Source organism: Anomalospiza imberbis, chromosome 1 (genome assembly GCF_031753505.1).
Source record: "Anomalospiza imberbis isolate Cuckoo-Finch-1a 21T00152 chromosome 1, ASM3175350v1, whole genome shotgun sequence".
Classification (NCBI taxonomy): Eukaryota; Metazoa; Chordata; class Aves; order Passeriformes; family Viduidae; genus Anomalospiza; species Anomalospiza imberbis.
Genome location: NC_089681.1, coordinates 47,006,007 through 47,032,638, shown reverse-complemented (window position 1 = coordinate 47,032,638; position 26,632 = coordinate 47,006,007). Strand labels below are relative to the sequence as shown.

The 26,632-nt window shown below is 39.4% G+C and overlaps 1 protein-coding gene across 1 annotated transcript in view; it reads left to right on the top strand.

Annotated features, from left to right (window-relative positions):
• Positions 1-26,632, top strand: part of LAMA3 (laminin subunit alpha 3) — a 106,340-nt gene that overhangs the window by 34,672 nt on the left and 45,036 nt on the right. The window contains exons 15-37 of the mRNA XM_068190621.1: positions 1,158-1,292; positions 1,693-1,739; positions 2,654-2,753; positions 3,907-3,959; positions 4,399-4,504; positions 5,441-5,540; positions 5,955-6,111; positions 7,977-8,115; positions 9,840-9,982; positions 11,259-11,359; positions 11,488-11,641; positions 12,987-13,147; positions 15,123-15,231; positions 16,690-16,787; positions 19,033-19,198; positions 19,624-19,750; positions 20,572-20,711; positions 21,082-21,197; positions 21,717-21,928; positions 22,718-22,922; positions 23,548-23,692; positions 24,482-24,622; positions 25,986-26,150. Coding sequence (XP_068046722.1) covers positions 1,158-1,292; positions 1,693-1,739; positions 2,654-2,753; positions 3,907-3,959; positions 4,399-4,504; positions 5,441-5,540; positions 5,955-6,111; positions 7,977-8,115; positions 9,840-9,982; positions 11,259-11,359; positions 11,488-11,641; positions 12,987-13,147; positions 15,123-15,231; positions 16,690-16,787; positions 19,033-19,198; positions 19,624-19,750; positions 20,572-20,711; positions 21,082-21,197; positions 21,717-21,928; positions 22,718-22,922; positions 23,548-23,692; positions 24,482-24,622; positions 25,986-26,150 — 3,020 coding nt within the window. The remainder of the gene's footprint in view (positions 1-1,157; positions 1,293-1,692; positions 1,740-2,653; positions 2,754-3,906; positions 3,960-4,398; positions 4,505-5,440; positions 5,541-5,954; positions 6,112-7,976; positions 8,116-9,839; positions 9,983-11,258; positions 11,360-11,487; positions 11,642-12,986; positions 13,148-15,122; positions 15,232-16,689; positions 16,788-19,032; positions 19,199-19,623; positions 19,751-20,571; positions 20,712-21,081; positions 21,198-21,716; positions 21,929-22,717; positions 22,923-23,547; positions 23,693-24,481; positions 24,623-25,985; positions 26,151-26,632) is intronic.

Sequence of the window (26,632 nt, the reverse complement as noted above, 5' to 3'; positions counted from 1 at the left end):
CTAAAAGAGCATGCAAAAACAAATTGTAAAAGACAGATAAAAATAGTTGAAAACACAGTCAGTGGGATTACTCAGAACTGCTGCAGTTCACAGTTTGTTCAGTTAAAATGAGCTGCCATGGGTTTAAACATAAATTAACACAGCATGCTGCAAGCTGTGGGGGAAAGTGAGCAGCCCAGCCTGCTATTCCTGTAAGGAATTGTCATCTTCAAAAGAGAGACAGATTGTATTTTTGGGCTGCTGTGACTAGAACTAATCTGTCTGATCATGACTTGTTGAACTCAATAGAAGCTTTATTCAAATAAAGTGATATCAAAACAAAGCCTTTAAACAAAACACTAATACTTAAAATTAGGAGAGAATGATATATGATAATAAAATTATGGGGGACTCTAGTGTAGGTATTGTTCTTGGAAGCTTCAGTGTTTGTATTTCTCTTACACTAACTTCCTAGCAAGCCCTGTGTTTTTCCAAGCATCTTTAAAGTAAACATAGCAAAGTCAGATGTCTTTGCCTGCAGCAGAAAGAGGAACCAAAAGGGGGAACCAGAAACATGAACATGTAACAGGAAGACAGTGCTTGCTTTATAGTTCTGTCAGTCAGCCATTTGTGGCCGTCATAACATCCAAGTGATTAACTGCAGCACTTCATCTTGCACCTGGGACAGCTGGGATGACCAGGCGGGGTCCCATTCTTGTACCTGTGAAGTGTGACCCTGTGGAACATTCCAGCATCATCTCAAGAAAATAGTAGGTCTTGTCTTTGGCTGTTAGCCCAAAATAGTGGTAACTCCATGAGAAGTTCGCTGTTACAGTTGACAACATGCTTTGAATATATTTTTTAAAGATTTTTAAAAATATTTCTCTCATGTGACATTCTTCCCAAATGTAAGATGGATTTATGTCCCTGACATGTGTTTTGCACGGCATCCAACTGAATCTCTCAGCTGTGAGTTACAGAACTGCAAGAACCAAGATTATCAGTGGTTGAGGTTGCAATATCAGAATAACCACCTGTTTTGTGATATTTATTTTTGCTGGTAAAATTATGGGTTGTCTGGTTTTCTGAATGTAAATTATTGATTTACATTCAAAGGTAAGTTTTTTGGCAAATTCTAGATTTAGACATGCATCTGTTATTTTTTTTTCTCTGTGCAGCTTGCAGTTGTGATGGTGTTGGCTCACTGGGGAATTCCTGTGGTCCTGGAGGGCAGTGTCTGTGCCGTGGTAACTATGCTGGGCTGAGATGTGACCAGTGTGCTCCAGGATATTACAGCTATCCCAACTGCTTGCGTGAGTAAAAGCCTTCCCTACTTTTACCGAGGTTTTCCTTCCTATTTCTGCAACACAGAAGAAAACAAATCTTCTCAAATATATTTCCATTTAAAAGATTTCCACTTTGATGGCACAAGAACTTTAAGAAAATATCTGTCAGTTCCATAGGTTACTGCTCTGTTTTTCCAAGTGACTGCTTTGCATACAAACTCAAATACTATAAATCAGGATAAATACACATTTTAAAAATCATTATTAAAAGCTGCTGCTGTCTTGGAGTTTAAAGTATTTGAGTCTCTCCAAGGTAACCATATTAAAAAGCCCTTTCAAACTCCCACTGGCTACATTGTGCTTCTGCTCTACTACATTCCACAGCCTCTGTTTTCAAAAGATCTTTCAATGTGTTTGTTTTATGAAGGTGTCAACAGCGAGTGTGACCCTGCAGGTAGCATTGGTTCTCACTCTGTAAGTATTCTGCCACTGCAGCTAACAGTGCATGTTAATCATTCGTGTGCCTTTGCTGAGCACATCCAGCTCATTGCTCAAGCCCTGAAGCCTGCTCTTAGGCTCAAAAAGAATTGCAGGAGCTTGTTTGAAGAGTAGGAGTAGAAATAAACTTTGTGTTTTGTTCTTTGATCATACCAGTGCAAAACCTTGTCAAGGATGGGGGAGTTTTAATCTTTTATATATAGAATATACAATCTGTTTATGTCTTTTTGGTATACTCTTAATACTAACATATGCATGAATATATAAGCCTGTGCATGTCTCAAAGACCTTCTGGGTCTGGGTTGCAACAGGCCTTTCAGGATCAAATTATTCTTGAAAAATCATTACATCTTTGTTGCCGTTCCACTATTATTGCTATTAATATGATGATGGTTATTAGTAATTGCTTATTACCAGAAATTGCAGGCATTGTTAAATGTGTGGCAAAGACCACCTAGAGGGTGAGTCTGATGGGTGGTAGGAGTACCTGTGTAGGCTTCTGTATAGAGCTCTGTGTGTCTTCTATCAATAAAGAAAAGATTAAATATGAAAATGAATTACTATTTTTAAGGAAATATGGGGTTTATTCCTTGTGGAAACCAGTTAATACTTTAGAGCAGTTCTAATAAGGCTATAAGAGAATTGGAAAGTACATCCTTTGGGACCCTTAGAATAAATTAGATATATAAAAAATATGCAGGGTGGAACAATCCTCTGCTGATAGTGTGAGAAAGAAAAATCTAAGATGTCTGAATCAGCCTGAGATCCATGTATCTATAAAAGTCAGTAACTGCATGAGCTCTTAACAATATTAGGTTTTTCTTAGTAGTAAAGATCAGTAAGTTTTTTATGAAGCAGGTGGACCCATATTAGCTCCTTTCTCCTGTTAGGGATATTGTCAATGTCTCCAGCACGTTGAAGGTCCTACCTGCAGTAAATGCAAACCCTTGTACTGGAACCTGGCCAAAGAAAACTCTGAGGGATGTACAGGTATGGCTTCATGGCCTATTTATGTGGCTTATGAAATGTGGTCGTCTTTATTCTCTGACACTGTCTGTGGTGCTCTTTGTGACTTTCACAACTCTTGTTAACAGCAAATTACCCATGATACCAGCAGTTACTTTCAGAAACCAGGCCATAATTTCACGGGTGTTTGCTGCGTGCTGAGCCAGGGTGTGCTCTGAAGTTCCAGTGATGGCCCTATGGCAGATCTACTGGCGTGAGACAGGATTTTCTACCTGTAACCCTGAAATCCGAATTTGGCTCATTGTTTAGAGAAAAAAAGTGCTTTTTCACTTTATGTTATTTCCTAGCTTAGAGTGAAAAACCTTCTTGTGGCCTCAGGGTGTGACAGATCTGTTGTGGTTTATATCTGTATAATAACCTATGATTGACAATGTTTTCCAACACTGTGTGTTTTTCAGGCAGATAATAATAATTAATTAAGATTAAAAAGGATAAAGATAAAAAAATCTTTAAAGATTTTCTCCAACTGTTTCCTTTGGAACAGATTCCACCACAACAGCCACTTAGGATGACTAGCTTCAGACCTGATAATAGTATCATTATGTTTTTTACTTTAGATCTCTAAATACTAAACAACTCCTCAAATATTAAGTACTGCACTTTCCATGTAATTCTCTGCTTTCAGTCACAGAATCAGTACTGGGTTTGTCCAAACTTCTAGCTTAGCATAGTTCCTCCCTGTACTATTTTCTCCATTTCTATTTCATATGGAGTGTTGATTTGATTTGAGTTCATATGGAGAGTCCCATAGTTGCACTGCAGAATAGAAGGTGCCGGTCAGACTGGAAGACATTGTTTTGTATCAATTGTCTGAATGTTTCTAAGAAAGAAAACAATTGTAAATTCAAACTCAATACTGTTTTTTTGTCAAATACAAGTTAAATCACTTTAAAACACACCAGTAAATCACATATACTTAGAAGTCCTCATTCTTTCTCCTTCTGTTTTTCTTCTCACTTCATACCAGTATCTTGTCTACTGTTCCGAACTTTCCAGAATAAAATCCACCTTGTGGCATATTGACTCAAAATTGTAGGTTCAGAGTGGTGAGGTTTTTCCCTGTAAAGTGTCATGAAAAGATTAAATGCAGGTGTCTTTTTTTTTTTCATCTGTGCAGCATGTCAGTGTGATGTGAGTGGAACACTAAGTGGAGTTGCAGAATGTCAGCAGGTAAAGAGAAATTAAAAGAAAGATATTAATTAAATTGATTATTGTAAAGATAAATAATTTAAACATTTTCTAAGGTAGAAATCTTAGCACTGTTTATTGCTTTTGAACATAAAATAGCTAGTTTTATGCATCAAAGGATTGATTTTACACATCCTAAGGATGTATAAAGTTTTAAAAATTTTTTTTCTTCTTGAGTTTATGTATTTTGTAGTCTATTTCTGAAGATGGTAAATGACAGAGATAATGTCCGGGTAATGGTTTTTCATGTGTTTGGGATTTTTTGTTTTGTTTTGTGTTTGGTTGGTGGTTTTTTGGTTTGTTTTGTTTTTTGACATTAGAAATTTCTTCCTCTTTAGAATTAGAGGGAATTCAAAGTATTGAGAGATTAAAGTTCTGGAAAGGTACTGAAACATTTTTGATGAAATTTATTTTTTTACAGGAAAATGGGCATTGCTACTGCAAATCTAATGTTTGTGGAGATTCCTGTGACACTTGTGAAGCTGGTTATTATGCTCTTGAAAAAAAGAATTATTTTGGCTGCCAAGGTAAAATTAATAAAGGCCATCTCTAGTGGAACATTTGCACTTAGCACAGAAGTCTTTAGAATTCCCTAGGCAGTACTTTTAAAATGGGGATGTTTGAATTACTCATGTGCACAGCATTTTGCACTGGTGCTGGTGCTGTAACCTTGCTTGTGACGCCTCTTTTGCCTTTCAGCAGGAGAGGGAACAGGGCAGATGTTACTGCTGTGCTTCCCAGTCATTTTGTGCATGTCTTAGAAAACAGGGTGCTTTTAGACTATGGCATAAATCTTGTTTAGGAGCACTCAGACTTCCAATCCAGCTTGATATTTTTAGCCTTGTCATACTTGTTCCTTAGTACAGCATGTTATACGTCCTTACAAGAGGTGTGCTACAAGTCCTGTCTCCTGTAGAAAGTAATTCACTTTTGTTGTCCAGTGTCACTTGAAAATGTGTATATTATATGAACACATACATTGCAATTTTGTCAGATTAAATATTGGGGTACCTGACTTCGAAAAATTAACATCTTGCAATTTTTGTAAGTTAGGTTTTAGATTTGGTGGTCAGTGGAGTTTTTAACATATTTGGTCTTTGTGATATTTCTGCAGAGATTCTGACTTGCTAGGAAAACATTTGAATAGCAATTCTGCAAAACTGCAGCCCTGCATTTAACAATGTGGCAGGATGTATTACTTGAGGGTTTGTTTTTTTTTTTTTTTTTTAAGGGATTTTTGTCACATTCTAAGGAGAAATTAAAAAGGAAATGGGCACAAACATGGGAAGCTCAAAATAATTGCAGCTTATGCACATGTATTAAGTTGTGTTTGAAAGAGTCTAAAAGGGCTCTGGGAGGAGGAAACAAGTCATTAATGGTGTTTAATCAGGTGAAGCCGTGGTATTTTTGCTGATAACTTTCATCTCTCTTTTTCTGATTGGCTTCTTCTCTTGGCATTCCAGGCTGCCAGTGTGATGTTGGAGGGTCCCTCAGCCCAGCCTGCTCCCAGCCCTGGGGCAGCTGCCAGTGCAGGGCGCACGTCGTGGGCACCACCTGTCAGGAGTGAGTCCAGCTGGGCTCCTGGCACAGCTTCAGCACAGTCCCTTGTTGTACTTTCATGTGACATTCTGGGTTTGTTGATAATTGGCTTGGTAAATTGTACTGGTTATTGATATTAATTTTCCTGGGAAGTTTCCTTAAATAACCAATACCAGTTTTGCAATAATACTTCATATGTATTTATATATCTATCAAGAGTTGTATAGGAAAAGATAAAAGGAGAGCTGTAAAAGCTTCTGAAAAGAAAATTCACATTGCATCCTTCTTACCAGCTGTCTTGAATCTGTGAGCTGCTGTCAGAATTCGTCAGTCATCAGCAGATTGCCACCCTTCCACTGCTTTTTGCCCTTAGATGTAGATCATAAAAGACTGGTAATTCTTTGCTGATTTGTTGCGGGTTTTTTTCCTTCTTGAAAGGCCTGAAAAAAACTATTTTTTTCCTGATCTGCACCACATGAAGTTTGAGATTGAAGATGGTACTACTGTCCAAGGAGGGAAAATTCGGTTTGGCTATGATCATCAGGAATTTCCTAGCTTCAGTTGGAGAGGATATGCACGGATGTCCTCTATACAAGTAAGCTGGTATTTCACTCAAGACTTCGGGGTGAAAATGAAAACAAAAGTGCATGGCACATATGTCTTTATAATACTGCTATGTGTGTGGAAGGTCTTGGAAAAAGGACAGAAAAAAGGACAGGATCTGACTAATCCAAACTCTTTGGCACTATGTTGCTGTTTGGATTAGTGAGTGTTGGTATTTTTGTCAGGTCATTTGCACGTTGCTTGTGCAAATACGTCTTCTTCAGAAATGTTCTTTGAGGTTGTTTTTTTTATGAGACAGTTGTAATGAGGGAACTTAATACTTTAAAGTCTATCATAATAAGTGCAGAAATTATTGTTGTGCCAAGAACAGTGAGAACAGCAGAAGATTAATGTTTGGCCAAATAATTTGAATTGCACAGGTCCACGACAGTCTGTATCCATAAGATTTTCAGGTAAATCCAAGTGCTGTCTCTGAAGTCATCTTACACCTGAATTTACATTGGGTAGAGAAGAGAGAGGTGCCAGCTTTTATTATGAATGATACCTTCACATTACAGCAAACAGGAAAATGTGTGGTTCAGTAAAAGAAGCTGTGAGCAGGGGCATATTGGCAACATTTATTTTAGTTTCATGACAGACTATGAATAAACTAAACAACAGCTGAGGGAATAAGTAAATCACAGGTAGAAAGTCACGATAATTTCTCTGAGAAGGGTCCTTCTGAATTTGGATTGAACTACTGATCAGATGAAGCAGAATTTTAAAACAGCAGATTTGAGTAATAAATGGGATTTGTTCACTCACCTTGAAAGCAGGTCTTTGGTATAGTTGTGTCCAGCCTCCATTTGTCCATGGACTAATGAATGACTACAGCATGGGGCAAAAGCACATAACCATTGCATAATGTTATCCTTTATGTTCTTCATTTTTCAGTCTTTCTTCTTTTGTTGTTTCGGTCTTGGCTTTTTTTATCCCAGATAATTTTTGAATTTTCAGTATTATTCTACATTGGTAAATGAAGGCAACTCTTTGGTATCTGTGATTTCTTAATGCCTGCTTTCTAATTCAGCTGCTTTTTGCATTTCTTTTCTGGGGGCATTTTGTACAGGCTTTTTGTTCTCTTCTCAGATGTGAGAAACAGAGAAAATGTTTGCATTTGGGGAAGCAGAGTGGACCACAGTGGTGGGGAGGTCACTGTGCCACAAGTAGCTTGGAAAGGGACAGCAGGTGGATTGTGATGGGCAAACTGGTGGGAACTGGATAGTGAGGGGAGCTTTAGGATTTAGGATGGAAAGAAAGGTACCAAACCCATGAGCTTGCACCAATCCTGTTTTTTCCTAATCTACCACTGACCCGTAACATGTTTCTTAGTTTTTCTGAAAACTAAATAATACTCTGTGAATGCAGAGAATTTTGTGGGTCTGGGGGTGTCAGTTCAGCCCGAGGACAAGGCCAGCATTCCTGCTAGTACAGCTCTAAGCAACTGTAGGATCTGGTAGAAGATCAGCAGATCCTCTCAGTTTCAGTGACAGTCTGAGGTGACTGCATGCTGTGGGATCTCAGACTAGGATCAATGATTGTGGCCTGTTCTTGGAAAGGCAGGAATATCGACAGCCCTTGATACCATATACCTCCTTTATGGCACAAGTGGGGAGAATAACAGTAAAATATTGTTGCTGTATCAAACTAACACACGTTAGTTGAGCCATTCTGTGTCCTTCTGGATCAACTGGTATTCAACAAGAGTTTTATTTCACAGGAGATTTTGTTCTATGCTCTTTTGTAAGCTGCTCGTGGCTTTTTGTCTTTGCCAAGTGGTTTTTCTTTCTCTGGGTGATAGTAACAAGTAATGTACTTTCCATTCCTCCTTTTTCCCTCTCTTTTTATTTTTCCCAGCCAGAGGTGGTTATGCCTATCACTGTGGCTTCCCCTAAGCTCTTCCACCTAGTCCTCCACTATGTCAGCCTGGGCTCAAAAAGCTCTAAAGGGAAGATCTCAGTTGCTGAGGGAAAACATATTGGCACTAATTATACTTGTAAGTGAATTAATTTTCTCACTAGGCTTCCCTGTCTTCCTCTATCATACAGCAGCATTGCCATTGCAGTATATACTTTTCTGCATGTGCCTCTTTCTTGTAGGACTTTAGTCTGGTGCTTGCATGGCTTCTGACTGTTCTCAATTCAGCACTTTATGGCTGTTTTTGTTTATTAACTTCCATTTTTCAGAATGAAGTAAGGATAACTTTGAATGTGGAAAAGTCAAACCTCTACTTATTTCGCATTATCCTGAGGTATATTAACCCTGGAGGGGAGACATTATCTGCTCGCATATCTGCTTGTCAATCTCAGCCTGGAGCAGGTAGGTGTAACTCAGCAGTGCAACAGCTCAGGTGAACGTTAGATCGGAGAAGGCTCTCCAAGGTGCACCTGAGTCAAGTCTTTAATGTTGCTTAAAAGGCATCATTTTAACAGTGTCAGTGCTTTTGGGCTTCTCCTCATACATTTTTGCTGTGTAATTGATGTGGCTGTGTTTGCATGAAACTCCTACTTGCAGTAGTAGTCAGCATTTGTTTCTTCAAATGTTTGCCACCCTTAGTCCTTTCAGTCCTGTACTTGGGAGCTCTGAACTGTGGGTTTTATGAAGCTTTTAAAGATGGGGTAACAACACTTTGTTTGGTTTACTTGCCTTTAATATTAAAGTTTTAAATGTGGCTTTTGCCTTCATTCAGTGAGTAGGATTTGTTTAAAATGATGAACCCAGTCTACCAAGTTAGTTCTGATTACAGAACTCAAAAACATGTGATGCCTTTCAGGCTCTGGTAAAAGGTAATTACTCCATATCCTTTGAATGGTAGGGGCATACCAGGCCTGTGTGCAGAATTATGTCTTACTATTCCTGCCTTACTGAGAGGAGTAAAGTTATAGATCCTTTTAAAAATTCAAGTAAGACAAAACTGAAGACTTCACAGACACCATTCAGCAGAGTGGCAGAAATTTATGGTCATCACTGGCTTCTAATGGTTGGGAGACAGGGAACCAGATTTTGTCTGTGTCCAGGGCCTTCAAAGAGGAAACCTTTAATATTCGTAACAGTTGGTCCTCATGACTTCTATTTGACAAAGCATACTGCAGCTTTATTTCTGTAGTGCATAGAGTCACAGAATTATCTGGGTAGACGGGGGCTTAAAGATCATCCAGTTCCAGCCCCCTACCATGGGCAGGGACACCTTCCACTAGACCAGGTTGCTCAGATCCCTCTCCAACTTAGCCTTGAACACTGCCATGGATGGGGCATCCACAACTGGCCCATCATCTCTGCCTAGAAGTTATCTGTCTGTAAGTAAACATTTTAGATGCTACTGAGAACCTCCAACACCTGAAGCATTTGACTTAAAGTCACATTAGAATATGAAATGTGTCAGTTGAACATATTGAGAGTCAGTGCAGAGAGAAGTTGAATGGAAAATTATGGAAGGGGAAACTGAAAAAGTGACCATTTCAGGTATTGCAAAATTGGCCATTACATGGGGCAGAACTCGGCTTTTCTGTACCAATTTGCTCAAGATAATAAGAATGAAAACAACATTCATAGCTCTGTGTCTGGTCGAGTGCATTGCTAATGCATATTGACTGAAAATCATTGATCAACTCCTGTCAAACAAGGTGTAATGGACCAAATTATTAATCCAGCCCACTAAGCAAGTAGAGACATTTTACACAGTCACTTATGATTTTTACTTGATTTTTGGTTTTTTGGCAGGGACTGCTCAGAGCAAAGAGTTTGTCTTCCCGCCCAGCAAGGAGCCAGCTTTTATCACAATCCCAGGAAAAAGCTCCACAGAGCCTTTCTCACTGGCTCCAGGCACGTGGACTGTCAGTATAATGGCAGAGGAAGTCCTCTTGGTAAGAAAACAATTGAGGAAAACAACTGCTTGAAGGTTGTCATGAAGTTACTGCTCTGGAGTTGTTTGCTGGAAAGAACCCTGCAAGCAAGGGAAATTCAGCACAAGTGAAAGGAACAGAATACAATTGTGAAAATTTACAGTTCTGACTCTTATTCTTTTCTGATTTTTTCCTGCTCTAATTTTTCTTCTCCTTACAGTCTATCTGGAATCTGTACCTTCAAATGATAAGGTATTATTAACATACAGCCCAAAGCATAAATGCTCACAAAAATTAGTAATTTTTACTTATCAGATCTTGTGTCTAGAGCTTAGCTCGGCCAAGGACTTAGTTCCTTGACAAAAAATCTTCATATGATTATTGTAAAATGGGCTGCATTATGAGCAGGTCAAAGTCTGACTGCTTTTTTCCTCCTATCTTTTCTCTCCTTTCATTCATTGAAAAATTGAAAAATTTTCTAGCAGGAGTTCTAAGAAATTGTTTGAGATGATAATTTATGAAAAACCTTAAATATATATGGTCACAAAGACAGCATATTGAAATTCTTACATATATGTACAGCGATAAAAAGCAGTGTCTCTAGCCATTAAGCCTGGGGCTGTATTAAATTTGTGAAATACCACATGAAGTGTTAGTAAAGAGCTTGCAAACATATTTCTTGCTGAAAGTGACAGTATTATTGTGCTGGTTTTTTTCACTAATACCTTTGAAAAGGTATATATTAATAATCTTAGCCAAACATGTTCTCACAATAACAGTTATACTTAAGCTCTAATATATTAATTTAAGTAAACAAGGCAGAACAAAAATATACCAGCTTTTGAAGGACATCTTAATAGGTTACATGGAGTATTTTAATCAAGTCACCTGGGATACGTGAATCTCCTGTGTGGAGTCGCCCAGAGCTGAGTTGTGTGCTTGTGGATGGCACTCATGGATGGAAACTGCAGGCATCTGGCTGTGTGTTACTGAGCTGTAGGGAAGCTCCCTTCAGTGCACTGTCTTGTACTTGATGGGAGACTGGCTTCAGAGTTTCCCTGATCACAGGGCAGTTTCCTTCATGCCATCTTTTTGTAATTACAGGCTTAGGGAAACACATTCTGATGTTACTGGCCCAAGTAGTAACAGAAGAAGCCCCACCCACATCTTGCAGATACCCTCTGTACAAATTGTTTATGTGATTGGTTTCATTCATTGTTGCATTGTGGAAGCCTGGAGATGTTTCTTTTTGTCATTGTTTGAATGCTTTAGCATTTGTTGCATTCTTTGTTCTTAGGATTATCTGGTGCTGTTACCTAGTGATTACTACGAGGCATCCCTGTTGCAGATCCGCGTTACGGAGCCTTGCACGTATCCTGGGCCTGCTTCATCAGAACAGTCAGTAGATGTGTTACAGCCTGAACCAGTGCCTTGGTTTATTTTGTTATCATCCTGCTGCACTTGAAAACTATAATAATTCTGTGTTTTGGTTTTTTGTTTTTGGTTTTTTTTTTTTTTGGTGTAAGTTGCTTGCTCTATCAGCATTTGCCCCTGGACAGACTTTCCTGTGTCCTTGGTTCAGAGGCAGTGCATTTCAGACATGGGGGAGAATCCAGAAGAATACCTGTGCGACAGCCAGCTCCCAATCAGCCAGTGATGGCCCATATCAGTGGAAGAGAGGTCAGATTCCTGCCTGCTAATTGCAGTCCCATCTGTGTTGTTGACTATAAACCTACCAGACTAAAATGGTTGCAGATTTACAGCTCAGGATTTTCAGATCTTAACATATCCCTAAAGCTGACTCAGCACCAAGCTCTGAATTTTACACAAAACTATGTAAAAGTATCAATGTAGGCAGATTTACAACTGTGACTGGAGTGGACATTCCACTCTGGCAAAAGCATTTCATTAAATAAAAAACCTGCTCCTTTAGGCATACTGGCTTGTTCAGAAGAAATGACATAATGATTTGTCAGCAGAAATGGTGTACATACATCACTCTAAATTAATCCTTTTTTTTCTTAAATAGCTGCACTTAGGTAAAATGTTTGCTTTACTGAAAAACAAGTCAAAGCAATTATGCCACTGCTGTAGGTCCTTTGAAAGCAAAGCATGTTTTATGAAATGAGATCTACTAGAAGTGTGTTTGGCAAAAAGTAAGGTATTTTATCAAGTATGTGATAGTGATATAAAATGATTATGGCCTCTATTACTGTGTTTGGATATTTCTTTTAAAAATACCAAGTACAGCAAGAATACTCACGTGCCACAGGCTCTGGTGCTTCACCACTGATGCATGTGCAAAATTTACTGGCATGAATAATTGCAGTGAAGTCAAGAGGGCTGTTGACAGAATTATTTACATGTTTAAGTGTTTGTAGCCTAAGGAAATACTGAGAAAATTTGAAAATAATTATGTAGTCAACTGAAGCAAAGTCTTTGTAACCACAGCACTTAACTACTTGTAGGTATTTTGCATCAAATATTGTGTTAACCACTTTGTACAAGTACCCTAAAAGAAGACCTTGATGCTTCAAAGTGTTATTGTTTGCTGGAGAAAATGCTTTCACTCTTCAGGGAGTAGGGAATCAAAATACAGCATTGCTATAGTAGGAATTTTGTGTTCCTGGAAATATTTTTTCGGTGGAGAAGTAAACTCAGTTTCTGTGTGTTGTTAAGGATAGCTTAGAGATTATGGTGACAATTTTTTAGCATCATAACATTTCTTCCCTTTCTGCTGGGGAGAAGAAAAATAATAATATAGCAATTTCCCGGGGTTATTTTACAGCTTTCCTAAAACAGTTATAATGGCAGCTGTTTCTTGAACTTGTTTGACTCTTGTTAGAGGACAAAGCAATATTTATAAGCATTGTTTGCATTCTGCTGGATGTCTTCTGTTGAGACACTGCAGGACTGGCTCTGGACTAATGCTGACCAGTCAAAAGAGCAGGAAATGGGAGCTTCCTGCAAGAAAAGGGAGTGAAAGATTTAACTCCTTTTTTGTTTTTCAATTATTTTGACCCAGGTCAATTTAGAGATGACCATAAATGTTCCTCAAGTGGGTCGCTATGTTCTGGTTTTTGAATATGCCAACGAAGAGGATGAGATAAACACTGCAGAGGTAACAGTACATAGCCCTGGACCTGTCACTGAGGGCAGAGTGAGAATATACAGTTGTAAATACAGGTGAGAGTTTCTGAAATAATCACTAAATGAGTAAATAAGCATTTGGAATGTAATTATACTTTTTATGTATTTGAATCCTACAAAAATCTACATTTTACCATGTAGATTGTTCAAATTTAAGGGTGATTTAAAAGCAAGTACAGGATTCTGTGGATTTTGTAGAGCTTTTTAATTCTCTTTGTGCAGTCAGTTCATTAAATATTGCTACTGCTTCAATGAATTGTTTTCCTATTCAAAGGGTTACTTTTTTATATACATTTTTAAATCCTTATAAACTACAAATCTCCAAGTCCAGTGGAAGAGCATTGCTGTTGGCTGCAGATGGCTGCTCTGATTTTCTTCAGTTAAAATTGTGTCCAAGGGCTTTGGCTATAAGAAATGTAGCAGCCGGTTTTACAAGAGTATTCCCACCGTTTCTAACAGGATTTGCTGAAGCAGAAGTATAAAGGTCTCTGAAATTCTGCCTGTAGTCATCTTCTGGCTGTTAGGCTGTAGGCTTCAGCCAAATGCTTCTTTATCCTTGTTGACTGAAGAGGTTACTGCAGATGTTTCTGCACAAGAGATTTTGCCTGTCCTGAGTGAGATTGTCTTTAACACTTGAGCACCTCAGCTTATTTTGAGCCCTAGGGAGAGCCTACCCAGTGCCAGGGGACTGCCAGACATGCAGCCTTTACTCCCATGAGCCAACTGCTTGGCAGAGTGGAGGCTTAGGGATATTCAGGATGAAATTGCCCAGTAAGAAAAATCATTTTCATCAGCATGTTTGTAGTACAGAGCACAGCCATGTGGAGCAGTGACCTTGTCAGGTTATTGCTGGGGAAAGCTCTTATTTTAGCCTGTTACATAACACTTTAAGCCCCAAACCTCTTGCTATAAATCCTCCATTTTATTGGGGTTTTGGAGTTTTTTTTCCCCCAAAACACCCACATTTTCCCCCACATTTTATGGGCTGATTTTGGACATACTTGTTTGTTTATATGATACATTAGAAACACATTCATGGAAATACAAAGAAAGCCCTTGCTGCTTTAATGTAGCAATGCAGCAATTCCCTTCTGCAGACATTCTGCATGAACTGAGCACCACATTGTGAATGAGGTGCTGTATCATCTTTCCCAAACAGGAAGGTGCAAATCTCTTCTGATAAAAAAATAAATCAAGCAATCACATAGTGAGGTACATGTAGATAACATTAACTTGTAGAATTTGTTGTGCCAAACTTTCTTACAGCTCAGTGAGCTTGAATATTCCACATAAAACATGGTAAAAGAATTTTCATCAGAGGCTTTGAGCAAATCATGAGTAAGGGACCTATATTTCTCTAGTTTTACATGTCCCTAGCCCTGAGCTGACCTTTTTTCTGATCTATGCTTTAAACAAGAGCAAAACGTACACATTCTCTGGTTTGTAGAGGAGGCAAACCAGTTTTTTTTCACTGGCACTGAGGAGTATATCAGCATACAGAATAGCTTCCTAAGATCAGGCCTTGCCCAGCTGCCACTGTGTGTGCAAGAGCTGCTGATTCACATCCCCAGAGGCCCATGGCAGTAGTGGAAAGGAGCAAATGGTGTGTGCTGGCACCTCAAGGAGCATGGCCCAGGCAGGAGAATATTAGTTACACACCACAGTGTGTAACACCACGTTACACAGTGTGAAAATGTCTGCAGGTAGCATCTATGAGTAGTTGTCTGTCCACATCCTACTAAGCCAGTAGCTCAAATGGGTGTCTGAGCTGAGATCTGGAGGCTTCAGCTCTACCCCACCCAAGGATAAACAGTGTTTAGTACATGGTAGATCCTGTGTCTCACTGGCGAGGACAGTGCATGTTCCACAGTGGCCACAGGCAGGTTAGTTATGGTCCAGCAGGAGGGCCAGATGCTGTGGCTAGCCAACAGCCAGCCAGTGAAGCTAGGTGACAGCCTGAACAACGTGGCAATGCCAGCAGGCTCATCCTTAATCCTGCTTTCTGTCTCAGTTTCCTTTGTCGCAGCGTTGCAGTTGATGACAGGAATCGCGTTGCAGCCTATGACCTTCTAGCAGACACAAAGATACATCTGAAGGCATCATCAAGTAATTTTCTTCTGGTAAGTTAACATTTCCTTTTCCCTTTGGTAATACTTGTTCCTTGATGGGGTAAACAAAGATACTTGTCTCCCTACGTTCACATTCTGTAAGGTAACATGTGAAATTATGTATATTAGATGCTTGACTAGACATGCTTTATATACACCCCAGAACGCTGAGGTAATCTTGTCAAAGACAAACAGAACTTTGCCTTTATTGGCAAGGTTTTTTCCAGCTTTCTTGTGCTTTATTTCAGTTACCCTTTCTCTTCTACAAGTAAACTTCAGAGGAAACATATTCTGGTAGCTTTTATACATAAATTTTTATTGTCTTTCTTTTATCTATCATTTTTTCCTAAATCCTCAAAACCCATGTAGGAGTTTCCCATGTCTCTTAAAAAAATTAGGTAATAAATGCATTTATTTCGGGTAATAAATGCATACATTGATCATATAGCTTTTAGGCATTTTAAATAAAAAGCCTTCGCTGACCTCTTTTGGCTGCACCAGGAATATACTTTTCTGGAAACTGAATTTTCTTACATGTTGTTTCTGCTTTCTATTTTAGAATCATGAGGTTTGTTAAAATCTTGAGCTCCAACCCAGCTAGTAACAACTAGTAGAACTAACAGCTGATACATGTTTTCTTCACTTCATGAGTCAGTGTAAATTAATGCCTTTTACATTTGCTGTTAGCTTCCTGCAGCAACTGCTGTGCTAACAAGATCCAGCCTTCACAATCTTTAATTGTAAAGGCTACACTTAGCAAAAGATGGGAAAGGGGAAAAGAAGTGCTTCTGCTATGTCGACACTGATCATGAAGTCAATGGCAGCAGTTTTGGGTTAAAGACATTTTTGTGTTCCCTTCATGCAGAGCAGAGAGGCAAATGGGAGCCACCTCCAATGCTTTCCCTTATGTCCTTACCACCATGGGTACAGCAGGACTACCACAGATTCAATTGTTCATGCATACTTTTAGTTAAAACAAAAAAATCCCATATGAGGTCTTGCTTCTTTTGAAATGAGTTCTGAGTCCTGGGATAGAAATCCTGGTGCCACTGAAACTCACTCCCATGGACTTTGCACCAGCAAGTGTTTGTGCTTTATTTGAGAAAGTCTGGGAGTTCCCCCGGAGTCCAAAAGTCTCTAAGGGCTTTTCCCTCCTACCTCTCTACATTCCTTGACTTGCTTCTCAGCCTTTGAGCTGGCCTTCTCTCTTTCCCTTTACCACACATACATACTTACCTTTTAGTTATTTCCCTCCTGAGCAGCCACTATTCCCTTGACAAGGACAGAAAAATCCTATTTAACCTTGAGGCATTGAGGTGCAGGGAGGTAAAGGGATCCGAAATCTTGTGGGAGGTCCATGACAGAACATGGCTTTGGGCTCATATCTCCCTATGCTAAAATTAGGCTTCATCCTTCCTGTTCAGGCCCTGTTATTTATGATATTAATTGTGCCTTCTGCTTGTTTTTCAGCACAAGGTTTGCATTATATCAGCTGAAGAATTTTCTCCAGAATACGTGGAACCTAAAGTACAGTGCATAGCTGCTTACAGGAGTAACAGTGATGGAAGGTAACTTGCTTGGTTTTATCCTTCCTATTATCTGAGGCAACCTTGAAAGGTAGAATGAATGGTGTTTTGATTGTTCTGAGTGAAGCTTTTCTCAGTGACTTACAGATGATTTGTAGGCCACTTCTGTAGAGTAGTCTTTGTAAAGAAGCTGAAATGTTAGTGTTAATCTAGACAGTCTTCGCACAGAATTTTGTTGTTAACAGCCTTTTCCTGGCCCATCTGAAATACCCAGTGCTGATGTGTAAGAAAATATGCATCTTTCACATGCCATCCAGTACGCCAAGGTGTCCAAGCTGGAAAATCACCCCTACTTTAGTGGCCTGAAATGCTTACTGTTCCATCTGGAGTTTTAGGATGTTAACTGCTTCAGCTGTCCCAAAATTACTTTAATTTGTCACTAGGTGTGGGATGTGACTGCCCTTCCAGACACAATTTGGCAGCATCAAATTATTCCACATGTAAACCTCTGCTTCCCAAACAAGCCATTCCCTTTTTCCTGTCATTGAGAGGCCCTTAGGGTACATGTGCCCTCATCATTCACCTCACACAGTAATGCCAGCTGATCCCTCTTCTCCATCATACTTTATAGGACCAGTAATTAGGGGACTCATGCACTGCTTGGTTGATCCAGGCTGACTGCTCTTCTCTTGCTGTGAAGATCTGAACCTGAACCTTGCCTTCCCAGTGGTCAGGTTTGGGTTCTGCAGAGCATCTCCTCTGTCCTGCTGAAGCTCTTCCCCTCCCCATCTTTTGTTCTTTGGGGACAGAGAGGAACTGTCACTGCAGCTTCCAAATGAGGGACCTCCACATTTCAGTGCCTGTTGCACTCCCCATGATGTGCCTCGTGATGCCTAGTCCTTTCTTCCTACTGATCTAGCAGTGGGAAGGGTCTCAAAATAAAAGTAAATGTCATTTGCAGGACTTTAAAGGCAAAAAGAGTTGATGATTTGGTCTAATAGTTTTCCAAATGGTAGCTTGTAATATAATGGTTGAATTGAAACAGAAAGCAGAAAAATCTGGATAGTAAATTGGATAAAAACATGTGACTGTGCTTGGTTTCCAAGCATGCATAGCATTGAATCACAGCTTTAATTCTTCTGCTCAGTGTTACCACTGAGAGCAGCTTTCTAAGACTGAAAATACTTGTCCTTCCACCAAAGTTATTTTGCAAATAGAGGCATTTATATTTTGAGTAAAACAGGGAAAGAGGATGGATGAAAAATATGATTCAAAAAAAAACTAATATAGAAACGTACACATTTGACTTTGGTTTTGTGTTGGGTATTTTTTTTAATGCTTGTTAAATTTGCATTGTTTACTGTAGGTTTTTGTTTTGTTTTTATTGTTATCTGCCGGCATTTTTGCTTTCCTGAAAGTGTTTAAGTTCATCAAGTTGAAAGATGCAGAGCCTTGGCTCAGTTTAACAGTACTGTAAGTGGATGCTGCACATGATTTCCCACACAGGCCTGGCAAATACATCTCAGTTCTGGCCCTGAAACATACTTGCCATTCCAGTTCTGGGCCTATCTTGATCAAAGATTAATCATTGTCTGTTGAGTACTTACTAGAAGTGAACAAATACAACCAGGAAACCCCCAAAAATATTTTATCCTGCAGTCTTTGAAAATTCTTCTCTCAATTCCAGAATTAAATATGCCAAGGAAGAAATAGTTAAACACAGCAGTGAGTGAATAAGATGCTTTCAAGGAGTACTGTTATTTATTTTGGCTCCAGTTCTACAAATATTTGAGCATATACTTAACTTCTAAAAACTTAAGTAGTCCCATTGACTTCAGTGGGAAAACTTGCATGTTTAAAGGATACACCTATGTAAATATTTATACAACTGAGAATTCAATATTAGTACAGATTCTGGTGAATGCAACTAACTGGATTAACTAAAAATGTATTTAATTTTTAGTGGTTTTGATTCCCTTAAGTTTCCTCCTCTTTAGCAAATTCTTTCCACTGAAACTTAAAGTTATGGAAATTTTGCGCGAATAAAATCAGTTAATACATTAAAAGTGTACACACCTTCCCCTTCTTATGGAAGTTAAATCCATAGCTCTTGTTTTCCTTTACTTTCTGATCATTCACAAAGAATCCACATAGGTACAGGGGTTATTATTGCATTATCAATTACAATACAGTCTAATACACTGACTTTTGTGAGTCAGTAGCTTTTCCTGTTATGATTAAAACTTCTTCCTGGCCCCAAGGATGATTACTCTGGTTCTGTGTTCAGTGCAGCATGCATTCCCTCAGTTTTTGAAACTCCACCAGGAGCTTTGGTTTTGGATGCATTCAAAGATGGGAAGATGTCTGAAGTACAGGAGAATATACTCCATGATCCATTGAGTGCCACTTTACCTGCTGGTTCAGTTCATGGAGTCACCTTGACACCATTACAGGTACCTCATATTTTGAAAACTTTGTTTTGCAAGTCACAAGGTATGTTCTTAATAAAATTAAATAGATGAAACGCTATAAGAGAATCAAAATTGGATAATGTTATATGATGAAAATGTTGCCAACTGAGTAAGCCACAGAGACAATATAAAGAATGGAGGGGGAAAAAGCCCCAAACACCTGCTTCTTTCTGAACTACACAACAGTCTCATAGACTGCAGAAGAGTGTTAAATGTGCTTGGCAGGCAAACAGAGCATGCAGTTGTAATGCCGTTTTCCTCGAAGAAGTTGAACCTGCTGAGAGATACTAAGCCCCCTCTCTTTCACTGCAGACAGGGGGCACTGAGCACAATAATAAACCCAAGAAATGTTTCACAAAACAAATCTATTCTGTGGTTTAATACCAGAGCTGTTCTTGTTTCTCCAGAACCGGATCACCTTGAGTGGCAGAGTGCCCCACTTGGGCAGATATGTATTTGTGGTACATTTTTATCAGACGGCACACCCAGCATTCTCTGTGCAAGTCCATGTGAATGCCAGACATGTGTGGTCAGGTAGGCATCTGAATTTGACCTAACCCCTTTCATTTCTTAGCATTTTGGGATATGGAGCTGTGTTGAGTTGACCCTGGATTGACACCAGGTGCCCAAAGCTTCAAACACTTTCCTTCCACCTTTCCTTTTTTCCTGGGCTCAGCTTTACTCCCAGATTTCTCCAACTCCTCCCACTGAGTGGCACATGGGTACAGAGAACGTGGGCCATACTCAGTTGATCACAGGTTGCCTCTGTTCCTTCCTCCTCAGCGAGGGACTGCTCACACTCTTCCCATGCTTTAGTGTGGGGTCCCTCTCATGGGAGACAATCCTCCACCAACTTCTCCAACATGAGTCATTCTCCTGGGCTGCACTTCACTAACTGCTCCAGTGTAGGTGCCGTCCATGGGGTCACAAGGCCTGCTAGGAGCCTGCTCCAGTGTGGAATTCCCAGAGGTTCACAGGCCCCATTTGGGCATCCACCTGCTCTTGAGTGGATCTCCTCCAGGGGCTGCAGGTGGATCTCTGCTCCAGCACCTGGAGCTCTCCTTCTTCACTGGCCTTGGTGACTGCAGAGTTATTTCTCTTGCATGTTCTCACTCCTGTCTCTGGCTGTACCTGCTGTTGAGATGTGTTTTTTCCCCTTTCTTAAATATGTTATTCCAGAGGCACTACCATGGTCAGACGCAGCCTTGGCCAGTGTTGGGTCTGTCTTGGAGCCGGCTGGTATTGGCTCTGTGGGACATAGGAGGAGCTTCCTACAGATTTTCATAGAACCCACCCCAGTAGCCCCCTGCAACCAAAACCTTCTCACATAAACCCAATGTATTTTTTTCTTCTAGGTACTTTCAATGCTTCATTCTGCCCTCATACTTCTGGCTGTCGGGTTCAGGTGGTTGCAGCAAACCAAATTGAGCTTGACATTTCTGAACCCATGGTCTCTGTTACGGTGATGATACCAGATGGAAGAATGCTGGTTCTGGTACGTATATTACGTAAATGTACTTGAAAATGTTATTCTCAGTTTCACCATTAATTTAGAGATAGATGCAAAGATAAAAGCCAAAAAAAATTTAATGTTGTGTTTCAGATTTTTAGGATATTTCACACTGATCTTGGTTTTATTTTTAATTTTTAAGATACTCTGCACAGTTTTTGTTGTACACTGCTTGTAGCATCACAACTTTGAGGGCAGTTATTTTCTTATTTTTGGTTAAAATCTTAAAAATTGAAAAATTGACTTGAAAAAATCCAGAATGTATAATGAAGCAACATTACATATGTAAATGCCTTAGCTTGTATCTTTTTGTTTTTCTCTGAAATGTACAATTTAGCTTTCTTATTGTTTTAAGGAAAATATCTTAGTTGTTCCAGCAGACACCTACAGTTACAAAATTCTTGACAAAAAGACAGTGGACAAGTCATTTGATTTTATCAGCCAGTGTGGAGGAAACAGTTTTTATATTGAGTAAGCATCACTTTCTAAAAACTGAACATTGACAACAAACTGGGAATAATATTACTTTTACTCTGCGTTAAAGAGCTGTCTTAAATCCCTATAATTGTGCTACATTAAAATGCTTTTTATGGCTTGTGCTAGCCCATTGAATTTCCATGAGTCATTTTTCCATGACTTTCTATTGCAAATGCAATGTAAAGGTAGAGCTTTATTGCTCACAGTACAAAAGAGGAAAATCCATGTCATCTTCCTGTCTTTGGTATTTCCATCTTTGGTCTCTGGTATTTTGCTTGGCATGTCTGAACTGATACAACTAATAGACACTTGCTATGAAAAAAAACCTCTTACCTGCATGTTCAAAGCTATTCACCCCGATTTAATTAAAGTATATCCTTGCATGTGTGCTGATGCCATCCTTATGTCAAACTGTTTGAAAGACAGAACCCTAATTTACTGAACCACTGCAAAGCACTCTCATAACAATCCTAAGTGCCAGCACTTACATTATTTATATTTCAATTTAAATAGCCCAGAACGATCATCAGCCTTCTGTAAGGACTCTGTAAGGTCACTGGTGGCTTTCTACAACAACGGAGCCCTGCCGTGTGATTGCCACAACGCAGGTGCCACTAGCCCTACGTGCAGCCCCCTGGGAGGGCAGTGTGTTTGCAGACCCAACGTCATCGGTCGCCAGTGCAGCCGATGCCAAACTGGCTACTATGGATTCCCATTTTGCAAGTGTGAGTATGTGCTTGCACTCCTTCAGCTCCTGACCTGGCCACCTGCTTAATCCTCTGAATTTGCTGCAGATGTACTGCAGGCTGACTTTGTAGAGCCTGATCCTGTGAGAGGCTGGTCAGGCTGTTTTAGCTTCACCATAGCGTAGCTTCTAGTTTAAGGCAGAGAAAATCCCATTCCCCTAAAGCACACCTAGCTTGTGGTGAAGTGAGCCTTTGCATGTGTTGTCTGATCAGGTATAGTAGGCTTACAGCTGAACTGGTTAAAATCCATATTGCCAGCGAAATGGATTTTTTCTGTGCTGACTGCTGAATCATTTCCAAGTTGTTAATGTTTCATCCCATTTTACACCTTCAAGCTGTTCCATAGATAATCAGAGACACGGCATTCCTAATTTCTCATATTCTGATGTTAATAATAACAACAGATCTATAGATTACACCAGCAGCCCTCAGCTGCTTTCATAGATACTATCCTTGATGTTTGTAAACATTGCTTTATAAAAGTGGTGCCCTTGGCAGCAAAACTAATCCTTGGCAGTTTTGGCAAGTGATAAACAATGTCTATGGTGAAGTTAAGCAACCAATCCATTTAAAAGAGCCAAGCACTAAACCTGCTCTTTGAAGCTATTGTTGCAGTCACATAGTTGGTTTCTATGACCCTGAACTTTAAACTAGTGAGAGAAGAGTCATGTTTTCTATACATAAAGGTTGCGTGTTTTTGTTGCATATTCAATAAGAGTTGATTGTTGTAAGACGAGATCGATTTGTAGAACAATTTCTTTGATCTAGTATGCAACTGTGGGCAGCGCCTTTGTGATGATGTGACTGGTAAATGCATCTGCCCTCCACGAACTGTGAAGCCAAAATGTGAAGTGTGTGAGAAGTATTACTTCAGCTATCATCCCCTTGCTGGCTGCAAGAGCTGCAACTGCTCAGAAAAAGGAATTGTTGATGTGGCGAGCCCAGAATGTGATAAAACCAGTGGGCAATGCAAGTAAGTTTGGGTTATATGTGTTATAAACAATGCATGAATGTTTTGCTTCAATACTCATTTCAGGTGTTTGGAGAGGGTATGGGAAATTTAAGTTATTCACTCTTCAGTGTGAATAAAATGGATTTTATCCACCGAGAACAGTTGTAAACCAACACAAGCTTTGTGGGTGATTGAGGTCCCTGTAATTCTTTATATGCTCGCAATTCCCCATTTTTCTGTTACCAGGTGCATACCTTGAGTAATACCCAAGTACATTTTCCAGCTATAAATCTTCCTCCAGCTCTGCTTACCTATATTCAACATCCATATTTTATGCCTTGGTGTACAGAGAGAGTAGTTCTGCACTGCAAGCACTGAATAGCTGCAGAAGTCTAATTCTATTGTGAGCATTTTTATCCTTCAGAGTCAAATTTGTTCCCACTCCGTTCTGTTGCCATTTAAAATGTTACACTATCCAAAATCTGAGAACAGTACTAACCTGCTGCTTTTTCTCTGTGGAAGTCATAAAGTTGTGTCATAGCCATGCAATACCTTTGAACACCCGCCTGCCTGTTGTTTTATTTTCCCTTCTCTGCTCCATTCCCACCTCTCTTACTGACCCTCTCCACTGTGTTTATCGATAAAGATGCAAACCAGGAATAAAAGGACGTCGGTGTGATCAGTGTGCTCCTGGAACTTATGGTTTCCCTAACTGTGTGCCATGTAGCTGTAACAGAGATGGAACAGAACCAGATGTTTGTGATCCCCAGACAGGAATTTGTCTTTGCAAGGTCAGAGAAATCAAATTACTTCTGCATTCACAAGCATCATTTGCATGCCAGTGACTATTTAATATAGAATAGGGTGAATAAAGCCAGTTTATAATTAAATTTTCAGTAAAAAATAAATGCAGCTATATGAAGCCATCACACTTTGCAGTATGTGCACAGATGATCATGGTAACATTAAATACCATTTTTAATGGCTTCAATATCTGTCAGTTGTACAGGTGGTCTTAGTTTTTGCAGGATGTTAGAGAGCTGCAGAGTAGATGCCCATTGAATCACTGAAGCAGTCTGTACCCTGCACAGATCCACTTTATCCATCTGCATCTTGCCTTTTGGATGTTAACCAAGTCCCATGCTTTTTTTAGCCATATTATGTCAGTTGACATTTTACCACATCATTATAGCTAGGAAATCTTCTTTTGTTCTGATCTGCATAATTAAATGTGATAAATGTGAACTTTCACAAGTGACCTTTTATATTGTGGGTTTGCAAAAGCCAGCAGGAGGGTTTTGGCAAGGAAGTTACCAGCTGTCTCTGACTAATATTTATTACTCAGTGGTTCACATTTCACATTATAAACTGGAAAGAAAGCTTATAAGATAGCCTCCAAGACAGTTTTACTTGCATTTGGAATATAGTCTCTCCAGACACCCACGTATTTTCATTCATTTGTTTTTATACATTTAAATATATATTCTTTCAGAAGATTTATTTCATGTGCAGGAAGTTTTGGGGACCTCAGCAAAGCAAAAAGAAAATCACTGAAATTTCTTTGAACTATGCCTTAACAGGAGAATGTTGAAGGTGCAACATGTGACACTTGCAGACCAGGATCCTTTTATCTGAACCCTTCTAACCCCAGGGGATGCACAACTTGCTTTTGTTTTGGGGCAACCAGCAGCTGTCGCAGCACAGATCGTCGTAGAACCAAGGTGTACCAAAGATCTTTTTTCTTTTCTATCATGAACTTACACTTGTTCCATTAAGGAATTTCCAGCTTTCTTCCAAAGTTAAAAATATATTTTATTAGTTTCTAATGATGAGAAATATTCTTCAAGTAATTCTCCAAGTGAAGATTTAGTGCAGCCTTCTTAAGATTAGGACTAGTCTGAAAGTGCTGTTCAGCAGAAATGGCCCTTCTCACCTGTTTGTTTACAAGTCAGTAGTTGGACTGAAGTTGTGCTGGCCTTTATCTTGATTGCTTTATCTCCAAACTCTATGTCATCATTAAAGTCGATGATCACCTTCAAGATGCTTTGATAAGCACATATCATTTTACATGTCTATATTATAGATGCATTCTTAAGAACTATGTGACAGATTCTACAGAGATTGTGAAAATTGTCTTTCTTCCCTCCCTGTAAAAGAGACATGACATCAATTGTGAGAAACAAAGATTTTTAGTAGTATAAATGAAGAGTAAAATGGCTGAAGATTACAAAGAAAAAAGCAACAGCTGCATAAAAAAGACAAGAGAAAGGAAAAGAGAGAAGCGCAAGAATGGTGGATGAGGAATTTAGTTAAGGTTTGGCATAGACTAGATGCTATCCAGATTGTACCCTTTACTATTTACAAGCAAAAGGTGAAAATGTGGCCCGAGAAATCAGTAGAAATTTTCTTCTAGTCATTACTTGTCCTCACCAAAAACTGTTTATGAAAACGTGTCTATTTTTTTGGTTTTTTGCCCTGGCCAGTCAAGGGCAATCCACCAGAACCCAGAACTGTTCTGTTGCATCATACACATTAAATTCTCTTTCCTCCAGCATAATGATAAAAAAAGAGGCATGGTCTTTCATGAAACAGCAGCCATAAACATAAAATGTGCATTAAAGAGGCAGACTATTAGGCTACATTGCCTGCCTCTCTAAAATGTCATGCCACGTCCCCTACCTTGAAGTTAACCTGTTCCAAACTCTGTCTTTGATGTTAGTGGCCTGGGTTTGATTTTGGAATGGACTTTAAAAAGCATCTCCAAATTATATCCTGGGGTTTGTGTGCACAATTCCTAGTCACCCCCAGAAGGCTATGTCTTCCTGTGGCTGAAGACAGAATTTAGCTTCCAGGTGACAAACGAAATGCCTGCATCCCAAGTAGCTTTGGCACATCTTCACATTTTCACTCTCTTTTGAGGTCCATGGAATATCCATTGTTTAAAGACTTTAGGCTGACTCTGAAAGGGTTGGATCTTATCTAAGGGAATTACAGAGGCTAAACAATTTCTTCTCATTACTTGCTGCTGGTAAAGTTTTAATAAAGGATGAGGCAAACTTTTGTTTCCTTTATGTTTTTCATTAGTTTGTGGATATGAGGAACTGGCGCTTGGAGGCAGTAGATGGACGTATGGACATTCCAGTCACTTTCAATCCAGTCAGTAACAGTGTGGTGGCTGATGTTCAAGAATTGCCAGCTTCTGTGCATAATTTGTACTGGAAAGCACCACCATCTTACCTGGGAGAGAAGGTAAATGCCACCTAACTCCTGTGGTTTATTAACATGTAATCATTTTTTTACCAGCGTCATTGATAAAGAGTCTTACTGTTTTTCTTATATAAGTTTCTCTCTCTTCACTTTTCTCTCTTACCTGTCATGCCAGGAATCACAACATTTTACTTCAGAGTACAGTTTTGAAATTAACTGAAAACACAGAATTAATCATATTGCTTGGTGCCTGACAGGTCTTAATGTGAACAGCATGATCAAGAGCTCAACGGCTCCAATGTCTCAAGCAGCTGGTACCTTCAGCTGCTTTTCTGAAGCCCAGAACATATAGAACTTGCCAGTGTGGCTGCTCTGAAACCCAGAACACATAGGGCTTGTCGATTCTTTTGATTCTCTGGAGTATGTCCTGGGCAGATTTCCAAAAGAATAAAAGCTGATTATGTGCTCAGTGGCACACGAAAGCCCCCAGCCTTTTGCTTTGGATATGCTGCTTGGGAAGAGCA